This window comes from Cupressus sempervirens, chromosome 7, assembly GCF_028749045.1.
Source record: "Cupressus sempervirens isolate cs-2001-9-10 chromosome 7, ASM2874904v1, whole genome shotgun sequence".
NCBI lineage: Eukaryota > Viridiplantae > Streptophyta > Pinopsida > Cupressales > Cupressaceae > Cupressus > Cupressus sempervirens.
This window is the reverse complement of record NC_143124.1, coordinates 50,629,310-50,650,236: the sequence shown is the minus strand read 5'-3', so window position 1 is coordinate 50,650,236 and position 20,927 is coordinate 50,629,310. Positions and strand designations below refer to the sequence as shown.

Below are 20,927 nucleotides of genomic sequence, written 5' to 3'. Positions count from 1 at the left end.
TTTCTATTTTGATCTATATATCTCCAATTTTTTCATCTGTAACAATTGGGAGGACTTTGATGCATTATATCTCTTGTATCAACATTACATCACTTAGAATTATAAGGCATTTTGATTTTAATTATAAAAACTTCAAATTTTTGTTCCTTTATTTGTTTGCCTCTAGAAGAGAAAATTCTATTATTAAGTATGTTTGTGTAGTTGTGATAGTAATTATCATAGATTATTAATAGATTGTATTTTTATTATAATTTAGATATACTAGCAGTTGGATGCTTGTGTACTTGCAATAATAACTCGATAGATGTTTGATAGTAAAATTATTATTTAAAATATAATCTCATTTAATAGAGTAAATGATACATAATCTTCAATTGAAATAAAATAACATTTTTAAAAATTATGTTAAATAAAGTAAGAAATATTATCTATTTATATTCAATTTATCATATATGAATATAATGATATGTTTTTAAAGAAATGGAAAAAGAAAAAATGTGAAGGTAGGGGTGCAAACATCATAGGTAGGGTTGTGAAGTGCAAAGGCAAGAAGACAAGTGACAATGAATGGATTATGATTAGCAGCAGCAAGGTTCATTTGGCAAGAATGACCAACATGTCTTCATCGATAATCTTGTTATTAAATAGCTCTAAATATATTCAAGGGTGCTAACACTTTGAATTGATATCTACCTAATAAAATATTACTATTATGTAGGTTGTTCAATGAGAATGAATGTAATAGCAGAAGCTCTCGTAATATTGTTTATCTCCAATATTTTCCAAGGTTTTTCACCTTTGGTGATCTTGGCTATCCATTTTATAGCCAAGGCTGTTTGTGTAATCTTAGGTTCTTAAGACCCAAGCTCTATATGTATCTTTCCCCATTGTGCAACATTTCTAGTTTACAACATGTTTTCTCGTATCGCCTTTCCCATCTAACAAAATTTATCCCCTAATTTTATATTTTATATGTACTTAGACAAATATATAATGTTTTATTTGTTTATCTTCATGTCTATTTTCCTCTTGATCCATTCCCAGATAACATTCAAGTTAAAATCTATGAAAACAGGGCATGTTGAGATATCTAACCTAGTAAGAAGGCCCTCCCCAAGCCAAGGAATGTTAATGACATCATGTTCTGGGGATGTTTATGCTAGCTAGGAACAACTGATTTAGGTAAGGAAACTTTATTCCCATAATCTTTATAGAATAGGTTTATCTTGGTCACCAAATTTGATGCATTGGATTCATATGTATTTGAATGATGGTTGGTGTGTCATCATTAAATTGTATATTATGTAGGTCTTCTCCATTAGGTAGAGAAAACCCCTTAAGCTTTTGAAATTGAGTATGACCCTTAAGGATGTAGAGGTAGGCATCTTGTTGAGTCTTTGTAGAAGCTCATATTTCTTAATGTTGATACATAATTTGCTACAATAAGTATGCATAGAAAGAAGTTTTAGGAGCTCTTTCATATCGTATGAGACAAAGTACTCAAGTGGGCAACATTTGATGGTTTCAATCTCAACATATGCAACAAGGAAAAATTGAAGTTGGACAATAAGAATTCATGGATAAAATCAAAGAATGACAACAACCCACCCCTTGGTGATTGTAGTTTCCCCCTCTAGTGAGTCTGTATAGCGTGCACCATAAGATAATTGTGTTTAATAACCTTGAAAATTTTGATGTACCTTATTTTGTTGACCCAATTCCTCATAATGAGCAAGTAAGATTTTGTATTTTCTATTAAAAGTGAAATGGATAGCCCCAACAATACTCGATATACAAGAAAAATATTGAAAATCCTTATTGTGATATAATGTGATCAATCTAATACCTAGCAGGGAAAAAAAACTTCAATTTTTTAAAAAAAAATACATAAATGATAATTTTTAAAATAACTTCTCTAATTAATTAAAGGATCGTAATTTTTTAAATATTTTAATATTTTCAAAACTGTTATTATCAAATAATTAAAATATTTGGCAAATATAAAATATTACTTTATCTTTTATCTTATTTTTTCCAAATTGCAAAAATTTCTTGCTAAAGGAATTTCAAATTTTCAAATCTAAACATAATCTTGTAAGAAAATAAACCTAAATATCTTTTACTATTGAAAATATATTTCAACTACAATACAATTCACTCCCTTCAAAAAATTGTATGATTCCATTCAAAAAGTTAATTAACTTTGTTTTTTAAATATTTTTTATAAATCCAATAAAATAAAAATAAATTCAAAATTTTATAAAATGATCTACATTTCACATAATTCCTAAATAAATAAAGACTACAAAATAATATAAGAAACAATTACAGGCTTTCTACAGTTCATATGTCTTCAAGACTGCTCAAATTCCTTTCACTATCTCATGCCTACTCAAAACATCTAAATTTGATTGATAGAAAAATTTAGATGCTTATAATTTATGTGTATACTTTAATTAACAACCTATAAAAAACTTATAAAATTAAAATTTATTTATTTATTTATTAAAATTTTGAAAAAAACATTCTGAACAGAAATAATCAAATACTGAATCTCTAAAGAAAAATCAATTCATAAATGATATAACCGATCAACAATGGTAAAAAGCACTTGCATACTTTTTCCCATTTGATCTTTCTTCAACTTTGCCGCCTCAAAGAATACCTTAAGTTCAACCACACCGTGAGTACTGCAAAAGGTGTCGAGTAATCCATTTATGTCCCGTGCCGAAGAACAACTATCAACAGCTGCCTCCAATTTTGTGGCGACCAATGTCACCGACACTGTCGACATCAACATTAGCATTGTGAAACAGATTTGCATTTAGACTTGGCTCCGCACCATCCACTGCTCTTCCAATCATAACCATTGGGTCTGGCAGACTCTGAGATAAAAGAAAAGAATACTAAATTCATCCACGATAAATTCTTTTTATTTAAAGATCGCTAAAACTATGACTTGAAAAACATAAATATAGACTACCTTGTAAGTGAAAATTACAAAACAAAGCTGAATGTCAATAATGAATCGAATCGAAGTTGCACTACTAACAAAATTTAAGATTGTCCGTTGAAAGTGAGTATTGAAATCATTACCTTGAGCTTGTGAACGGAATTCTGTATCAGTGCATTGGTGCAGAGTCTCATATATCGTACCGGTTGCAACTCTTCCATACCTTCTATATTCTGCAGCTTCTCACAAGAATCCGTCACAAAACCACAACTCTGTAACACCGGTTCCTGCTACTATTCGCAAATCTCTGCAGCTTTGTAGACACAGACTGGTGAGTATTGTTGGCAGCCTGATGCTCTGTATCTTCTCACACTGAGAAATATCAAGTGCTTCCAAGGAGCTCATTCGGGAAAGATCTGGCAACTCCTCAAGCTCGGGACACTCTCTAACAGAACTCTCTAAGCCCCGTATAATCACCGGTTCCTGCTACTGTTCGCAAATCTCTGCAGCTTTGTAGACACAGACTGGTGAGAGTTGTTGGCAGCCTGATGCTCTGTATCTTCTCACACAGAGAAATATCAAGTTCTTCCAAGGAGCTCATCATTCTGGAAAGATCTGGCAACTCCTCAAGCTCAGGACAACTAGTAATATACAACGTTCTAATAGAGTTAGAAAACACACTTTTCAAATTTCGACAATCATCTATGTGCATATATCCTAAATTCCCACATCCATCAATTACAATCCTCTCGAGACAATTCAGTCCTTTAAAAGCTGGCAACTCCTTAAGTTCCGGACAGCCCCGAAAGCTTAATTCTACAAGCTCATCAAAAGTACCTAACTGTAATGTTTTCAAATTTTGACAATCTTCCAACTCAATATATTTCACCATCAAATTTCTATCCAATGTTATGCTCTCTAGGCATTTCATACCTCTGACGCACAAATACTTCAAACGATTACAGTGTCTAATGGTGATCTTTTCCACGCAGCTCAGATGCCCAAGCCTTAGATCTTCAAGCTCTTGGCATTCACTAATACTCAATTGTGCCAGCGTCCTTAAACCAGAGTCACCAGAGGCAGAAACACTAATAAAAAGATCAAAAGCTACCAAATCTGTACAATTATTTACTTCTGATACTTCAAGATTCCTAAGATCTGGAATTCCCGACTCACTTGTCGAATGTCCACAATCGACATTTGCGGTTCTCTCCAGACTTAGCTCTTGAAGCTGTGGGCACTGACAAATGCTCAGCACCACAAGATTTGGAAGATCGCATACTCCTGTTAATCTTTTGAGTTTTGGACAATTTCTAATATCAAGAAAATTTAATGGCTCTATCCTCGTTATATCCACTTCCACAAGATTTTCCATGTGATGGAGTTTGATACACTCAAGGCGTGGATAATGAATCCCACTAAGTAAGATCTTGGATACAAATTCCTCACCGTGAATCTCTAGCTTTTCAAGGCTTCTCACCGGGACCTTTCCACTCCCCAAATATAATACCCCATCAAATTTGAAATTAACGATAACCAAAGTTCCACGCAGAGTCCTGTCTCCTCTTTTAGTAGAAGCCTGCTCTCCTTTTAGTGTGGAAAAGCTCAGGCATAAACTAGAAAGATTCATGCTGAGAGATTCTAGTAAAGGCAAACCTTGGATTGGCGATTCTCTGGCATCTAACAACACGTTCTCTAAATTATCTGATATTCCTAGAAAATCTGGAAACTCTTTTGAAGATGGTTGAGAAATTTGCAGGTCTTTCAACTCGGACGTTGCCTGAAATTTAAGATAAATTTGTGTAAAGTTCTCAATGATGAAGGAAAAACAAAAGTCAGAAGACAAGTATAACATAATGCATTCCTCCATAGCCTTAACGGAGATTTAAATTTCGAGAGGGAGGATCAAATTACCTGCACTCTATTGTTCCACGATGGTTTAAGTTGTCCCAATTGAATTTTCAAATAATGCAATTTTCGAAGGGGAATCCTGGATGGAACGCTTCGCTGTTGTTTGGAGTTCCTCTCAAGCGGGAGCCATATTAGGGATTCTGACGTCTCAAGACAACTATCTGAATGGCCTAAAAAAAATGTAACTCGAAACCCCATGGACTCCTCGAAAAAGGAGTGGAAACACCTGAGATTGGTTTTGGTGAGAATACTTTTGAAACTCCCTAATTCCTGCAGGCACAGTAAGAACTTAATTTTCTATCTATTTAATGAAAATTTATGATTTGTACTATTACAATACCAAGAAATTTGGAGGGGTAAAAATCATACCACACATTCCAGTTCTTGAGAACGCCACAGGCGATGAGGAGGGCTCAGCGCGGCTGCCATTTCTCTTCCCAAGTCTCTCAGGTGGTCATGCATTGTCAAAACATTTTCTCCTCCTATGCTCAAAGTTAGATTCAGATTTTCAGTTTCTATAAGACACTTATCTTTGAGCGTTTGTAGTACATGTTGTGCATTCCATCCCGATCGCTCCCATACTCTTTCAGCTATACTTCTTGGTTTACCCACGAAAAAGCAAGCAGTATCCATGAATACTTGCTTTTCTTCATCATCCAATGCCTCAAAACTTATTACCAATTTTTTCTTTACATCCCGAGGCAGTGTGTCCCTGACTTTTTTCAGTTCTGATCTCCAATAAGTGTCAGGTCTACCGTAAACATGTCTGCCGAGGACCAGAAGAGAGAGAGGTAATCCTCCACACACATCTACGAAGGAGTCAACCAGACCTTCGTACCCTGCGGAAGGATGGACTTGGCGAAATGCATGCCAACAGAAAAGTTCTTTGGCATAAGTTCTTTCCACTCCTTTCAAATTATAACCAACAGTAATTTCTGCGGTTATAAGCACACCAACGTCACGGGTTGTCACAATGATCAGACTCTTAGCAGAATTTTTGAGAACATCCATGACTGCTAGAGCATTTAACTGCTCCACATGGTCGACGTCATCTACAACAATTAAGGCACTTAAAGATGGGCTCCTTCCCAGACGATCCTTGAGATCGGCTGTTCCTTCCTCTGTACTTGTAAAACTGATCTCTTTGCCAAACAGATCTTTGATGAGCTTACCTTGCAAGGAAGGAAGCTGACTTGTAATAGACTTCTCTCGCACATCAAACAAAAAACTTGTTCTTGAATAATTCCAACCCTTCCGGTTAAACAACTCTTTGGCGAGAGTTGTTTTTCCCGCTCCCCCCATGCCGAAAATGCCCACTATCTGAGTCTTATGCTTCCCTTCTTCCTGCCTGCAGTGACTTTCAAAATCTTCTACAAGGTCATCAAGACACCGCTTTTCAAAATCTTCCACGAGAATGTTAAGTCCCACTGGATATTCCGCAACATGTAAACATGTTTTCCTTTGTACTTCTTTTTGCACAGCTGCTACTATTTTTTGGCAATCCGAACCACTGTAAATGATGGGAGGCTTTAATTAGAAAAGGGATAAACCAGATTTGAAGGACTAACATAGCATACAAATACCAAAACCACAGAAATATTACCTGTTAAATTCTTCCCCGGCTGTATATGAAAGAGATAGAAGCGCTTCCTTCCACTCATCAAGCTTCTCCCGGTAACTGCCCTTCTTTTCATACTGAATAAATGCTTCAGCGTATCTTCCCTTTTCTATGTAGCGGACCTCCCTTGGATTCACCTCATAAAACACGGGGATAATTTTCGCCCTACTTTCTAACATGAGAAGTAGCTCATTCAAACACCAAGCTGATTCAGCATATCTTGGGGAATAGATGGCAATGTGTACCTTAGCGGAGCGGATGGCTGTCTCAATTATTGAAGGAAATGAGTTTCCGAGCTCCTTTTCTTCAGAATCAAGAAACGCCTCTATTCCCAGTTGCTGAAGGGATTTGTAAAGCTGCGTAGCCAAAGTTGCTTTGACATCAGGGCCTCTGTGGTTGATGAAAACATCATAGACTCTGGAAGATTCAGAAACCCTCCTCCTTTTGCTGGCAGGTTCTATTTCAGAAAAAGCATCGAATCTCTGATTTTGTTGGTGAGATGAAGAAGAAGATGCCATTGATTCAAGCTCAACTGCTATCAACCAGTTCAACAATAGACAGAAAAAGCAAAAACAAATATAGGATTTAATTGCACTGTAGTGAATGTCAGGGTTAGCGTGAATTAAATAGATCATAGCACAGGTAGGTTTGGTACTTTCCTTGTTTCACCGGGAGAAAAATGACTATAGAAGACGCTTGGAAATACAGAAAGTACCACTGACCAGTTAAAAGCGACGTAAGATGCTCAGAAATTAGAACGTCCCCAACCTGGAAAGAGCGAAAAGTGGGTTTGAACCTTCGCTGAAAGTAGAGAAAAAGCAGATAAGGAAGAAAACGGTAGGAAATTACATTAGGGCCCCACCTGACGAATTTAAAACGATAGATTTTCAATCATTTCTCGCCGCATTCAAGGCCAAAAGAAAAGGTTCGGAAAGTACTAGGGGGAGGAACCATAGTCGTGATAGCTAATTTCATCAACATGTAGCCGCTACATGGGATGTCGTAAGACCTTCGTTTTATTTTCGAAATGTAAAATGAACATTGAACTACCTATAACTAAAGTTTGAAGGTGTGACTCATCACGCAACTCGTTAAAATAGTGCACCTAGTGAAATGTGTCTAAAAAATGACTTTTTGAACATTGGACCAAAGCTTAATCTAAAAATCTTTACTAATTGAATTTAAAATTATCACTTGTTGTTAATAGAATATTGTATAACTATATGAAATGTAACATATATGCAACTTAAATGGACCAAATAGTTATTATTAATCATAAATATTTGTTATATATAACTTTTATAAATAACACAAAAAGACACATACTTTAACACAAAAAAATTATTTGTTGTTATAAAAATAACACAATATTATATAAAATACAACATATATCCAACACAAAGGGAACATTAGTTGAACACTAATTTTTTCTCACAATCTCACCCATTTCATAAGAAAATACAAGGCATTTATTGGTATTCACCTTTTATATTTGTGATGATACATATTATTGATATGGATTACTTTATGCATATACATTACTACCCCAATAGTTGTACACATAAGAATAATATGTCTACACTAAGATATCAATGTTTATTTAAGTGAGCATATTATGTTTTAAGTGACACACACATATTAGATAGCTATGACATTTTGTTTGAAACAAAAAGTTATTTATTTCACTCATTAATGAATTCATTTATTTATTTTTTCTATAACATTTATAAGTTTTCATGTGTTCAAATATTGGTATATTTTATATCAACATTTTAAATTTTTTATATTTACAAATAGATCAATTAATTACAATATATAGTAAAAATATGTTGGAAGATTGGACTCTATGTTCACAATAGGGTGATCGACTATTGAACCCCGCTCAACTATTGGGTCCTCTCCCCTAAGAGATTACAGTCCTACAGAAAAAAAGTAGGTTTGCAATTAGAAAAATATATATATATTAGAATGATTTGATTTGTTTAATTTTATTTAAGTTTATAGTTTTTTTTTTTTTAAATTTATATGATTGTATAATAATATTTTTCTATCATTTTTCCTATTAAAACACTCTATTGTACACTAAAGCAAAGCATAAAAAGAAGGGCAAGGAAACAAAATAGTAGATTGCATACCAAGCAAGACATAAAAAGAAAGTTGAAAGGAATAAATAAAATAATGGTTTGGAGACCAAGCAAGGTCTAATATAGGGCAATAAGAGAGGGAGATAAGTCACACCCTAACCAAAACCAAGAAGACCAAAAGAAGAGAATAAAATAAGAAATGTAAAATAAAAAACAGCCAATACAAACTAAGAGAAGACAATAATATTTATATATACAAAAATAAACATAGGTAAAAGTATATAAAATAATTATAAATAATATAAATTGTATACAAAACATAATATGTAAAAAATCTAAACAAGCAAAAAGAACAAAAAATACATCGTGTCAATGGGCCCTTGGCCTACTGGTGAAGTTGAAAGGCTTACAAAAAGCCCACTAAGGATGAAGTCTTGTTGGGTGCAAGATTTTGACACCATAAGGGATGAGGCTAGTGGTGTCATGCCTTGTTGAGTTTCCTAGAAAACAATCATATATTTTAGAATAATACACAAAATAAAATAACTATACCTATATATAATAGTACACACAAACAAACAACAAATATATATATATAATATTCATTCCAAATGCTCTTGGTCTATTAGTGAAAACACACACACACACATTCTTGTCTTCTTGTCATTATTTACAATATATAATTACATAGATATAGATATATTTTGTACCTATATATAATAGTACACACAAACAAACAACAACAAAAAGAAATATTATACCTTTAGAAAAATTATATATATATATATTCCAAAGGCTCTTGGTCTACTGGTGAAAACACACACACACACACACATAATCTTGTCTTCTTGTCATTATTTATAATATATAATTACATAGATATAGATATATTTTCTAACTATATATAATAGTACACACAAACAAATAAACAACAAAAGCTTTTATATATATAGACTGTCCAAAGGCTCTTGGTCTACTAGTGAAAACTCACACACACATTCTTATCTTCTTGTCATTATTTACAATATATTTTATAATTACATAGACATAGATATTTTTCTTATCTAATATGTTTTCACCAATAGACCAAGAGCTTTCACTATATATATATATATATATATATATATATAGAATTTGTAGTATTTCTAACACACACACACACTCATATATGTGTGTTTGACTTTCTCTTTAGTTGGTATTGGTTGATTTTTATTTTGTCTTCTTTTTATCATGCTCTTTTGATATTGTCAGACTTGATTGGTGTATGGCTTCTCTCCCGCTCTCTATTTGCCCTCTTTTTATGTCTTGATTGGTCTGCACTCTAATAATTCATGAATACCAATTGTGAAAATCTAATATTGTTAAAAGTTTTTGAATAATTAATAGAAACACTTATATACATATTTAGAATGTTAGATAGATAATATACATTGAAGATGTATAAGATCAAACGCATTTACACCCATGTCTATCTTACCGATTTAAACTTAAATTTCCTCCGAAAAAAAATGTTTATCTTCTATATTTATTTTCTTTTTGGTTTGATAGATGATTTCAAATTAATTGAAGGGGAGGGGCTTGAAACTCTTCGACAAGGTGATATATGTACTTGGTGTTGTATTAGACAGTGCATATTTAGTGTATATTTTTAGTTTTTGTTTTATATTATAGGAAGTATAAATATATTCTAAATTATTTAGAACACAAATATGTTATAAATAGATCAAAATGTGATTGTATTTTTAATTTCTATATATATCTTTATAAATATATATTAATATATATTTTTAGTTCCATTGATTTATCTAATATAATTAAATATTTGTAAGTAGTATATTTTCACATTAAGTTTGATTGGTTTCTTATTTTTTAATTATTCATAATATGTTTTATTTGAATCTATAATATATATTTAAATTCATTTTCATGTATTTGTACCATTTAGAGATATCATTTATCACACTTATATTCATACTCATATTCATGCATTGAATCATTTTCTTTAAAGTTCATTAAATTGAAGGAGTCATTTGCGATTGAACTTCAAAATTACAAATTACAAACTTGATATCAAGTTTGTTATGCTATTTCCTATTATGGGAGATGAACTTCTAGATAAGCACATATTAGTTGTGAAAGTAGTTGGCATACACTTTCTTGTTTAAGTTTTATTGCATGTCATTTAGGACCATTTATATGACATATTGAAGATTGAACCTAAAATTAATCAACTTGACATGCCAAAACTTACACAATTTCCCATTGCACAATACCTCTTGTCCAAGCTAGCACAAGGATTAGATTTGACCCCCTCTTGTCCACTCTTGGATGAAGACCCTCAAGATCCCAACATTGCCTGTTGGAAATATAAGGTAGGAAAGGTTACTGAGAGGGGAGGGGTGAATCAAGAACCAATAAAAATTTATCTTACTTAATTCAACAATTAAACTATCATCACATAATCTAATCTAGTTGCATGCATGAAATAACGAAAGTAGTAAAATATTCATAACACTTTGACATAAGATATGGTGACCCAAAAACTTTCCAATTAGAAAATAAAACTAGGGTGGGGATGATACCCACAAGCTTTAGTACTGCAGTATAAGGTTAACCTATTATGGCTTATAATTGACCACTTTTGGCGATCTTTCCTATTAGGAGCAATAAGGACTGTGAGGTCCACCTTGTTAAAGGATTTACATACATACAATGAAGTATGCACTCGGTTAAGAGATTTAGCAAAGACTGTTACGTCTACACTATTAAAAGATTTGACTGATGCACCTATTAGCATGAACCAGTGGTTGATCTCTAATCTGTAACTTTAATTTACTGATTGAGATTCCTTGTATTGCAATGATCACTTGACTGTGATAGATAAATCTCTATTGTCCCTTATATTTTTTGTAGCCTTCTTAATTCACACTTTTGCTCATCACATATTTGTTTCATATATATTTGGATATGATATATATAATACATTACATATATACCAATCTAAATCACAACTTACTGGAGTTGAGTACATACCATTTCATCATAATTTACAAAGTCGGCCCAACTGTTGTAACTAGGGCTCTGAAGACAAACTCAGTGATATTTTGATACACAACAAACATTGTCAATGCTCAGCAATCTTCGGCACTCAATTGAACTTGAATCTTAGTCGATACTAATCACTTCCAAGTAGCTTGAACTCAGTCAACATTGCATGACTTAGTGAACACTGAGAAACTTGGTAGCAAGTGGATCACTCGGTTGACACTACATGACTCGATCAACACTAGATCCACTTTGTTAACACTGTGAGCTCACTAGACATAGTATAACTTGGTTAACATACCATAGCTTGATTAACACTACGATCTTCTTCTTTTCTATTGACTAGGCTCTCAATAGCCTCTACTATGCTCGATTTGCACTAAAATTTGTCTCTAAAGCTTGGTAAACACTGTATTTTTACTTAGGTGCTCAATAGACACTATGGGTGTATAAACCAAGTTGTGGTGCCAAAAACATGACACCTAATGTTTTGTTTTTTATTTTGCAAAGCACATACACACTTTCCAAAATGAATTTTTTTAATAAATGGGCTGCAAATTCATGGCCTATTTTATCATTTCATTTGGCTTTTGCATTTCTCTCAAAAAGCATGCACGCAAATTGAAGAAGTTGAAATTTTTTGAAGAAGACTATTTTTTGGAATGAGTATAAGCTCATTTTAGAGGCAAAATGGGAATATAAGAACTGTATTCCAAATTTTTGTATTCCTATTCCATCAAACAAACAAAAAATAAGAATAGTATTCCAATTTTTCTATTCCTATTCCATCAACCAAACTGGCCCAAAAGGATTGTTCAAAGCTCCCTACATGTGATGGCCTCCTCAACAGCCATTCAAACCCATCAAATCAAAACACGTTCCGCCAGCAACCATTCTAACCAACCCTTTCACATCACTAGCTGAATCTGATCTCACAAAATGTAAAAAAGAAGATGCAATCACGGGCACAAACCTTTATCTAGCCAAACCCCTTTCAACTTTTTCCATTTAATGGTGCTCAATCCATGCAGTACCCACAAACACATAAATAGATAAGACAAACAGATTATAGCGTGGCAGCAAGTGGAAGCTTCCCGAAACTTTACTTCACTCACCCCGTTTGGTTGCTGGAAGATGAGGGCCAAAATCGGGTTATCAAAGGCAAAACCAAGTTTTGCAAAAAATATTTGGTGTTTGGTTGGTTAAAATTATAACCTGGTTTTCAATTTCATCTTCCAATTTTGGTCAAAAATTGGAAGAAGTTTCTTCCAACAAAAAGGTGGAATTCGAAATTAAAACCAGGTTTTGAATTTTATGACAGTTTTTTTAATAATATTGTGGGGTCCACAGTATATTCATCTTCCATGTCAACCAAACGGACCATTGGCTTTCCAAACCACAAAACCAGGTTTTCGAAAACCTGGTTATAAGATAACCTGGTTATGTCAAAAAATCATCTTCCCCAACCAAACGGGGCCTCACGACTATGAAGTCCACACGATGCAGGGAACTTTTAAATCACCTCTATTTCTCCCATCCGATAAAAGCTGAAAATTGCAAATGGAGGCGGCCAAGATGGGCATAAGTTTAATAGAGGAAGAGGAAGATGAAGATGAGAATGGATTGAAGAACCAGCACCATGACATGTTTACAGTTGTTAGTGTTTACGTGGTCTTTCAGCGCTCCCTCTTGGGATCTCTCCTTAATTCTTCCTCCAACGTCATTCAACGCTCTTCTTCTTCATGGCACACGCCGCACTTTTATCTCTCTCTCGCGGCGTCTGTGTTCACGTTGATCACACTTGTGCTCGCCTACGTAGCGAAAGACGTGCAAGAGGCGGCGTCGCCATCTCATCGGAGGAAACGCCTCTATTCCCAGTTGCAAGATATGTACCTTAGCCGAGCGGATGGCTGTCTCAATAATTGAAGGAAATGAGTTTCCGAGCTCCTTTTCTTCAGAATCAAGAAACGCCTCTATTCCCAGTTGCTGAAGGGATTTGTAAAGCTGCGTAGCCAAAGTTGCTTTGACATCAGGGCCTCTGTGGTTGATGAACACATCATACACTCTGGAAGATTCAGAAACCCTCCTCCTTTTGCTGTCAGGTTCTAATTCAGAAACAACATCGAATCTCTGATTTTGTTGGTGAGATGAAGAAGAAGATGCCATTGATTCAAGCTCAACTGCTATCAACCAATTAAACAATAGATAGAAAGAGCAAAACAAAATAGAATTTAATTGTAATGTAGTGAATGTCAGGGCTAGCGTGAATTTAAATAGATCCTCGTTTCACCGGGGGAAAAATGACTATAGAAGATGCTTGGAAATACAGAAAGGCCCACCGACCAATTAAAAGCGACGAAAAATGCTCAGAAATTAGACCGTCCACAACCTAGAAAGAGGGAAAAGTGGGTTTGAACCTTCGCTGAAAGTAAACAAAAAATAGATTTTATTCGATTTGGTTTACAGAGTGATTCTGACGGCCATTGCTGCAGATGAGGGAAGAAAACGGTAGGAAATTACATTAGGCCCCGACCTGACAAGAAAACGATAGGATTTCAATGATTTCTCGACGCATTCAAGGCCAAAAGAAAAGGTTAGAAAGTGCTTAGAGATTACAGTCCTACAGAGTAAAAATAGGTTTGCAATTAGAAATAAAATATATATATTTATATTAGAATGATTTGATTTGTTTTATTTTATTTAAAGTTTAAAGATTTTTTTTTTTTAATATATAATAAATATAGTATAATTGCATAGCAATATTTTTCTATCATCTTGTCTAATAAAACTGTCTATTCTACACTAAAGCAAGGCATAAAAAGAGGGTTAGAGAAAACAAAATAATGGATTGCATACCAAGCAACACATAAAAAGAAAGTCAAAGAGAACAAAATAATGGCTTGGAGAGCAAGCAAAGGCGTAAAAGAGGACAAAGAGAAAGGAAGAGAAGTCACATCACAACCAAAGTGAGAAGACCAAAGAAGAGAAGAGAATAAGACACAAAAGAAAAAGCAACCAATATAAACTAAGAGAAGACAAATATATAATTAGATAGATATAGATATATTTTTCATATATAATATTTTTTCAGCAATGGACCAAGAGCTTTTGGACTATTTAGATTTTTTTTTACTATATATATTATTATTATTTTGTATATAATTTGTATGATTTATAACTATTTTATATACTTTTACCTATGTTTGTATTATTTCACATACACACATATATGTAATTGACTTTCTCTTTAGTTGGTATTGTTTGCTTTTTATTTTGTGTATTGATTTTATCACGGTCTTTTGATATTGTTCTGGGTTGGTGTATGGCTTCTCTCCCTCTCTCTATTTGCCCTCTTTTTATGCCCCTCTTGGTCTACAATTCACTCTTTTGTTCTCTTTGGCTCTCTTGAATCCAAATGATAGATCATGTGGTGTGATCTACAATGTTGGTAAAAAACTATTACACAATCATACCTAGAACAAACAATTCATGAATACCATTGTGAAAATCCAATGCTACTAAAAGTTTTCAAGCAATTAATATAAACACCTATATACATATTTAGAATGTTAGATAGACAATATACATTGATGAGGTATCAAACACATTTACACCCATGTCTATCTTACCAATTTAAATTTAAATTATGGAGGAAGAGTTTTGTAGAAAAAAATGCTTATCTTCTAGATACGTTTTTGTTTTTTGATTTGATATATGATTTCAAATTAATTGAAGGAGACGGGCTTGAAACTCTTCAACAAGTTGATATTGTATGCCTAAAATGTGGGCACACTTCTATGAGTCATTATATCCAAGATTTCTCAAGAATGAGATTTCGAATAGCAACTCATAGCTCTCTATTCATAGAGTGCAAAGGTTTATAATGGAGGCCCTCAGTTTGACCTAGTTTGTGCCTATGCAAGTATACCATGAAACAAGAGATTCAAGGATCCAATATGCATGCAAATGGAGATGAAAACTAATCTAAATGGTAACAATGCAATACAAATCTATGAAAACAAATATGGATCTAAGCTAATATGCAAATGTAAGGATGAAACCTCATGATGGAAGTCATGGATGCATGAGAGAAGAAGACAAGAAGATAGAGATTCTCCACAAAAAGCTTTGGTATTCAAACTCCTCCTTCAAAAATGGATCTCCAAACCTGCAACATAACAATAACATAATAATGGATGTTCAAAATGAGGAGAGGGCTCTCTCTTATAAATGAAAATATGGAGGTGAAAGGCTTCTCACAACCACTATGGGATAATAGAGTTTGGTCCATGTGAGACAAAATTTCACTAATGAGAAAAGAGGAGTGTTGGAGAAGAAAGTGGACAAAAGAAAAAGATAACTCCCACTTAGAAATATGTGCATTTAAGTGTAGAATTTTTTTTATTTTTTTTAATTATTTAATTTTTTATTTGTTTTATTTCTTTTTTCATCAAAAAGAGATATTTAAGTCGAATTGTTATTTAATTAAAAGGGAGCAAGTTCTTTTAATTAAATAAGAAATATTTAATTGAATTAAAAGAGGAGTTTTTCTCTTAATTAATTAAATGTTGATGAATTATTTAATTAGAAGAGAGGTTTTCTTTTAATTAAATGATGACTTATTTTATTTAATTAAAAGGAAGATTTTCTTTTAATTAAATGGGGACTTATTTTATTTAATTAAAAGGGATATTTTCCTTTAATTAAATAAAACTTGGGATAAAATGATCAACCTTGAAATTTTTTTTAAAAATGAATTTGATCAAGGGAATTGATTTAATAAAATATTACAAACCATTGATTCAGAAATTTGATAAATTCAATAATGGGGGTCCCATAGTCTAGGTGACCATTTTAGGGTGCATACAAATATATGTACTTGGTGTTTTGTTAGAGAACACATTTTTAGTATAGATTTTTAGTTTTAGTTTTATATTATAAGGAGAATAAATCTATTGTAAATTATTTACCATACAAATATGTTATAAAAGATCAAAGTGTGATTGTATTTTCAATATATATATATATATATATATATATATATATATATATATATATATATATATATATATTGTAAGTAGTATATTTTCATGGTATATTTGATTGATTTATTATTTTTGATTATTCATAATATTTTTTATTTGAATGTATTATATATATTTAAATTCATTTTCATGTATTCGTACTATTTAGATATATCATTTATTACACTTATATTCATACTCATAGTCATGCATTGAATCATTTTCTTTATTTTATTTTAAATTGAAAGTCATTTGTGATTGAACTTCAAAATTATAAATTACAAACTTGATATCAAATTATGCTATTTCCTATTATGGGAGATGAACTTCTAGATAAACACATATTAGTTGTGAGAGTAGTTAGCATAACACTTTCTTATCTAAGTTTTATTGCATGTCATTTAGGATCTGATTATATGATGTATTGAAGATTGAACCTAAAATTAATAAACTTAGCATGCCAAAACTTACACAATTACCCATTGTATAACACCTTTTGTCCATGCTAGGACAAGGAGGATCAGATTTGACTCCCTCTTGTCCGCTCTTAGATGAAGACCGTCAAAATCCTAACATCACCTTGATACAAAATATCCAATCCATTCCATAGGATTAGAGGCATTGAAAGGAGGTAAAACCAAGGTTAGAAATGTGTTTTTTTTTTTCGAAGTATGGATCAAATTTGAGAAACCAAAAAAAAACACTAAAATTAAGAAACCAAATCCTTGAAGAGAAATTTGTAATTATAACCTGCAAATTCGAGTGAAGTCACAATGAAATCATGAGTTGACCAATAGAACCCATGCACATTTGCTAATACAAAGGGGACAAAATGCTGATAAATTTTCCCCTCCTCTCTTGTCAAAGCTCGGAGATGGAGGACTTAGATTCCAACACCCTCTTGTACATTTATTGATGAAGCATCAATAATTTTTTCCAGGTTGTAGAGTTGCAAACCAAACTTGAAATTAAGCTATCCCTTTTTTATTCAGACTTTCCAACAACTACATGCTGAAATAGTTTGAAATTTGAGTTAAAATTGGAATTTTCAAAATTATTTTATTTAATTGACCTCATAGTTTAAGGGTGAAATAGAAAAGTTTGTGAAGAAATTTATATCTATTTCACAAATTTGATCTAGTTCTTTTGTTTTGTGAGGTGATTTTGGAAGTCAAAGATTCTCAAAAGACAAAGGATTGTGACAAGGTTAAGTTCAAAGACCTCAACCAAGCACTCATAAATGGTCAGCCTTCCATCAAAGAAGATCAAGCCCAAAAGTTCAACTAAGGTGGTTCAGGACCGTATTATCAAAGTGGAAATTGAATAACAACTTGTGTACAAGAAAGATTGAGGCTAAAAGTCGAGAAGATTATCACCAATTTCAATTTTCTTTGGAGATCCAAGTTTAATTTGATTAATATGAATGCCGCCACATGAGGTAACTTCTCTCTTTAAAAGATCCAAATTCAGGATTCAAGAAAAAGTACCATCATCATTTATACAAGTTCAAGAGTAACTGCCATGAGAAGGCTTCCAAAAGGTACAAAAAAATTGTGAAAATAAAGTAATTTACAAATATGAGTCATTATAATGTTGCGAGAAGCAGTCGAGAGCTGTGAAGCCTCCTACCTTCTTTTCTGCCATATATGGGCTTTTTCCACCACAATCTAACAATCTCTCACAAAGCATGTTCAACTTGCTCTAATTCCATTTGTAGAATTGGAAGGGGGGGTGTAACAGAAAATAGACATAAGATTGATATTAATAAAAATAAGTTTTACAATCTATCATCTCTGAGCTTCAACTTTTTCGAGACAAACACAATAGACTAAAACATCTAGCAAAATCATATTCCATATAATATCACGCCTCTACGAAACTAGACTCCACGGAGAGATTTCTTAGAAAATTGCATATTCAACAATGTAGAGAACTATGTATCTAAAGAGAAGGAGAATTACATAAGATAATATTTTCTGAACTACCTACCATACATATGAGCTACACATTTGACAATGGACAAGTTGGAGTATAATGAAATTCCATTTAAGTTCAAGGAAGATCAGCCTTCAATGTTTGTCATTCATATGTTGATATGGAGGTGATTAGAACAGCTCAAAATTTTAATTGAGTAGTAGGGTTTACAATCTCCAACAACCAATACTCTGTTTCCTTGCTGAAGCCCAGGTTTGTGACTGTCTTGAACCGATCTAAGATAAATCTATCTGCCAACAACTAATAAATTTGATTGAACTGTGTTATTTAATAGTGATTTTTTTAAGAACATTGAGCCCCACTGAGATCCAATTTAGTATTTTGAAGCTAGTTGTGAAGGCTATTTTCAGAAATAATGCATCTCAGATCTTTCCCAGCAAAATCACAGTATTGGCTGGCATAGAATCATCCCATAGTGGAAGCAAAGGAGCCAATCTCTCAAGCAATTAACAGAGTTGCTATCATTCAAAGAAAATAAGTCTACGAGAATCACAACTATATTTTGAAGTGGCATAAACCACAAATTAAGAAAATGTCAAAAGCATAACCATGAATATTTAATTTGCTACCTGTTCTTGTGCCTATGAAAGCAGTGCAACTAGAGTCTACCATAGGAAGATGCAGCTTTGTCCCACCAAGAAGACTACAGTCATAGTTCAAATTATTCACTGCAAATCTCATGGTTGTTTTAGCCACTCTTCTAATTGTTGAATCAAATGTAAAAAGAGCCCCAACAATTATGACCCAAGTCCTTGCATTTCCAAATAGGCTTTGCAATTTTAGGAGCAACTTACACATTATATGGCATTAAAATAGTGTTGGACTTATTACATTAATTAGGTTAGTTTCTAATAAAGGAGAATGTTAGATTAGTTGGATTAATGTAATAAGGGGAGAATGTTGGATTTATTACATTACTTAGGTTAGTTTCTAATAAGCAAGAATATTAATCTGTTAGACTAATGTAATAGGGGGGAATGTTAGATTTATTACATTAATTAGGTTAGTTTCTAAGTTTAGTTTAAATAAATAAATAAGTTCAATATATAGTTGCTCAGAAGTTGTAAGGGAAAATAAGGTTATATAAGGATGCTCAGATATCATTATATATATATATAATTTATTTCATTTCAGTATCAATTCTGTATGTATCCAAATGTATCTAGAAAATCTGAATCAATAAAATCAGCATTTTATATTTTAGCTCTTTCAGATAGAAAATACTAACAGGTGAACAACTGGATAAAACTGGTAGTACTGTAAGTTCCACACATTGGATCATCCTACTAAGTAAATGTTACAACTATTAAAAATGAAAGGGAACTTATGGATGAAAAATCAAGCATGGACAGAAAACTGTGGCTTGGAAACTAGTTTTGTACCCTGGGAATTTAATCAAGTCAACGTTTACTCCAACATAATTGCATCATAGACGAGTGGAGAAATATGTAGAGCATTAAGAAACAACCTCACCACAATCTTATGAGTAAAATGTAACTTTTGAATGGAATCTGAATTAAACTTTAATGCAACATCCTGTAGTGCCAGCCGCTTACTCTTCCACTCTGTCAGTTACAGAATGTCAGGTAATGCGTGCCAGCTGATTTGAAACTGCCACTTGCACTTCAAAAGAATTGATTATGGGTCTGTGTTTACACAAATCGATGCCAGCTGTCTTATGGGACTGTAAACACCTCTCCAAATAATTATCTATCTACTTAATATTTAATTTCCTAAATTAAAAATAATTAACAGAATTAACCATCCCATAATTAGTTAATTTAGATTTATTTACGTAATAAGTTAATAAGTATGCTTTTTATTTGTTTAGCGTGAATTGACCTTGCGGGAATACCATTTTTAACCTCGATTTGTGAAGAGACAAAAAAACTTTCTTGGTAGCACGATAGCAATTATTACTTTTGAAGACTTGTTTTTGGTTAGTTTTTTGTTTAAATTATTTGATAGCATATTTCTTGACACCTAAAATTTGAACTTTAGAAATAGAATCATTGGTTAGTATTAAAAAAACACAAATGTAAGATATTGAAGAGACAGATAATATGCATAAACAAAAATGAATGATGCATTGCAACGTTGTTATGGACATCAGAAGCACGTTTTGTATTCTGCAACCATCCAAGGTGGAAATCTTCAACCGTTGTAGAACAGTAGATGTACTCATTCAGATCAATTTAAGGCCATGGAGGATCATTCTTGCCAACGAAATTATAAAATTACCATGCAAGGAAAACTTCTCTTTGTTGACAATATTCATATCCAGCAAAGTGGAAAAA

The 20,927-nt window shown here is 32.8% G+C and overlaps 1 protein-coding gene and 1 pseudogene across 2 annotated transcripts; both read right to left on the bottom strand.

Moving 5' to 3' along the window:
• Nucleotides 1-2,750: 2,750 nt before the first annotated feature.
• LOC149545431 (disease resistance protein Roq1-like) lies at nucleotides 2,751-7,084 on the bottom strand (annotated as a pseudogene). Its single transcript, XR_016353586.1, has 5 exons — nucleotides 6,468-7,084; nucleotides 5,234-6,374; nucleotides 4,868-5,134; nucleotides 3,097-4,733; nucleotides 2,751-2,885 (listed from the first exon to the last, which is right to left on the bottom strand). The product of XR_016353586.1 is annotated as a disease resistance protein Roq1-like (transcript).
• Nucleotides 7,085-12,288: 5,204 nt separating this feature from the next.
• LOC149545430 (uncharacterized) lies at nucleotides 12,289-13,880 on the bottom strand. Its single transcript, XM_089794015.1, has 2 exons — nucleotides 13,089-13,880; nucleotides 12,289-12,721 (listed from the first exon to the last, which is right to left on the bottom strand). Exon 1 carries the CDS (start codon nucleotides 13,775-13,777, stop codon nucleotides 13,352-13,354), a length of 426 nt encoding a protein of 141 aa, XP_089650141.1. The 5' UTR covers nucleotides 13,778-13,880; the 3' UTR covers nucleotides 12,289-12,721; nucleotides 13,089-13,351.
• Between the last annotated feature and the right edge of the window lie 7,047 nt (nucleotides 13,881-20,927).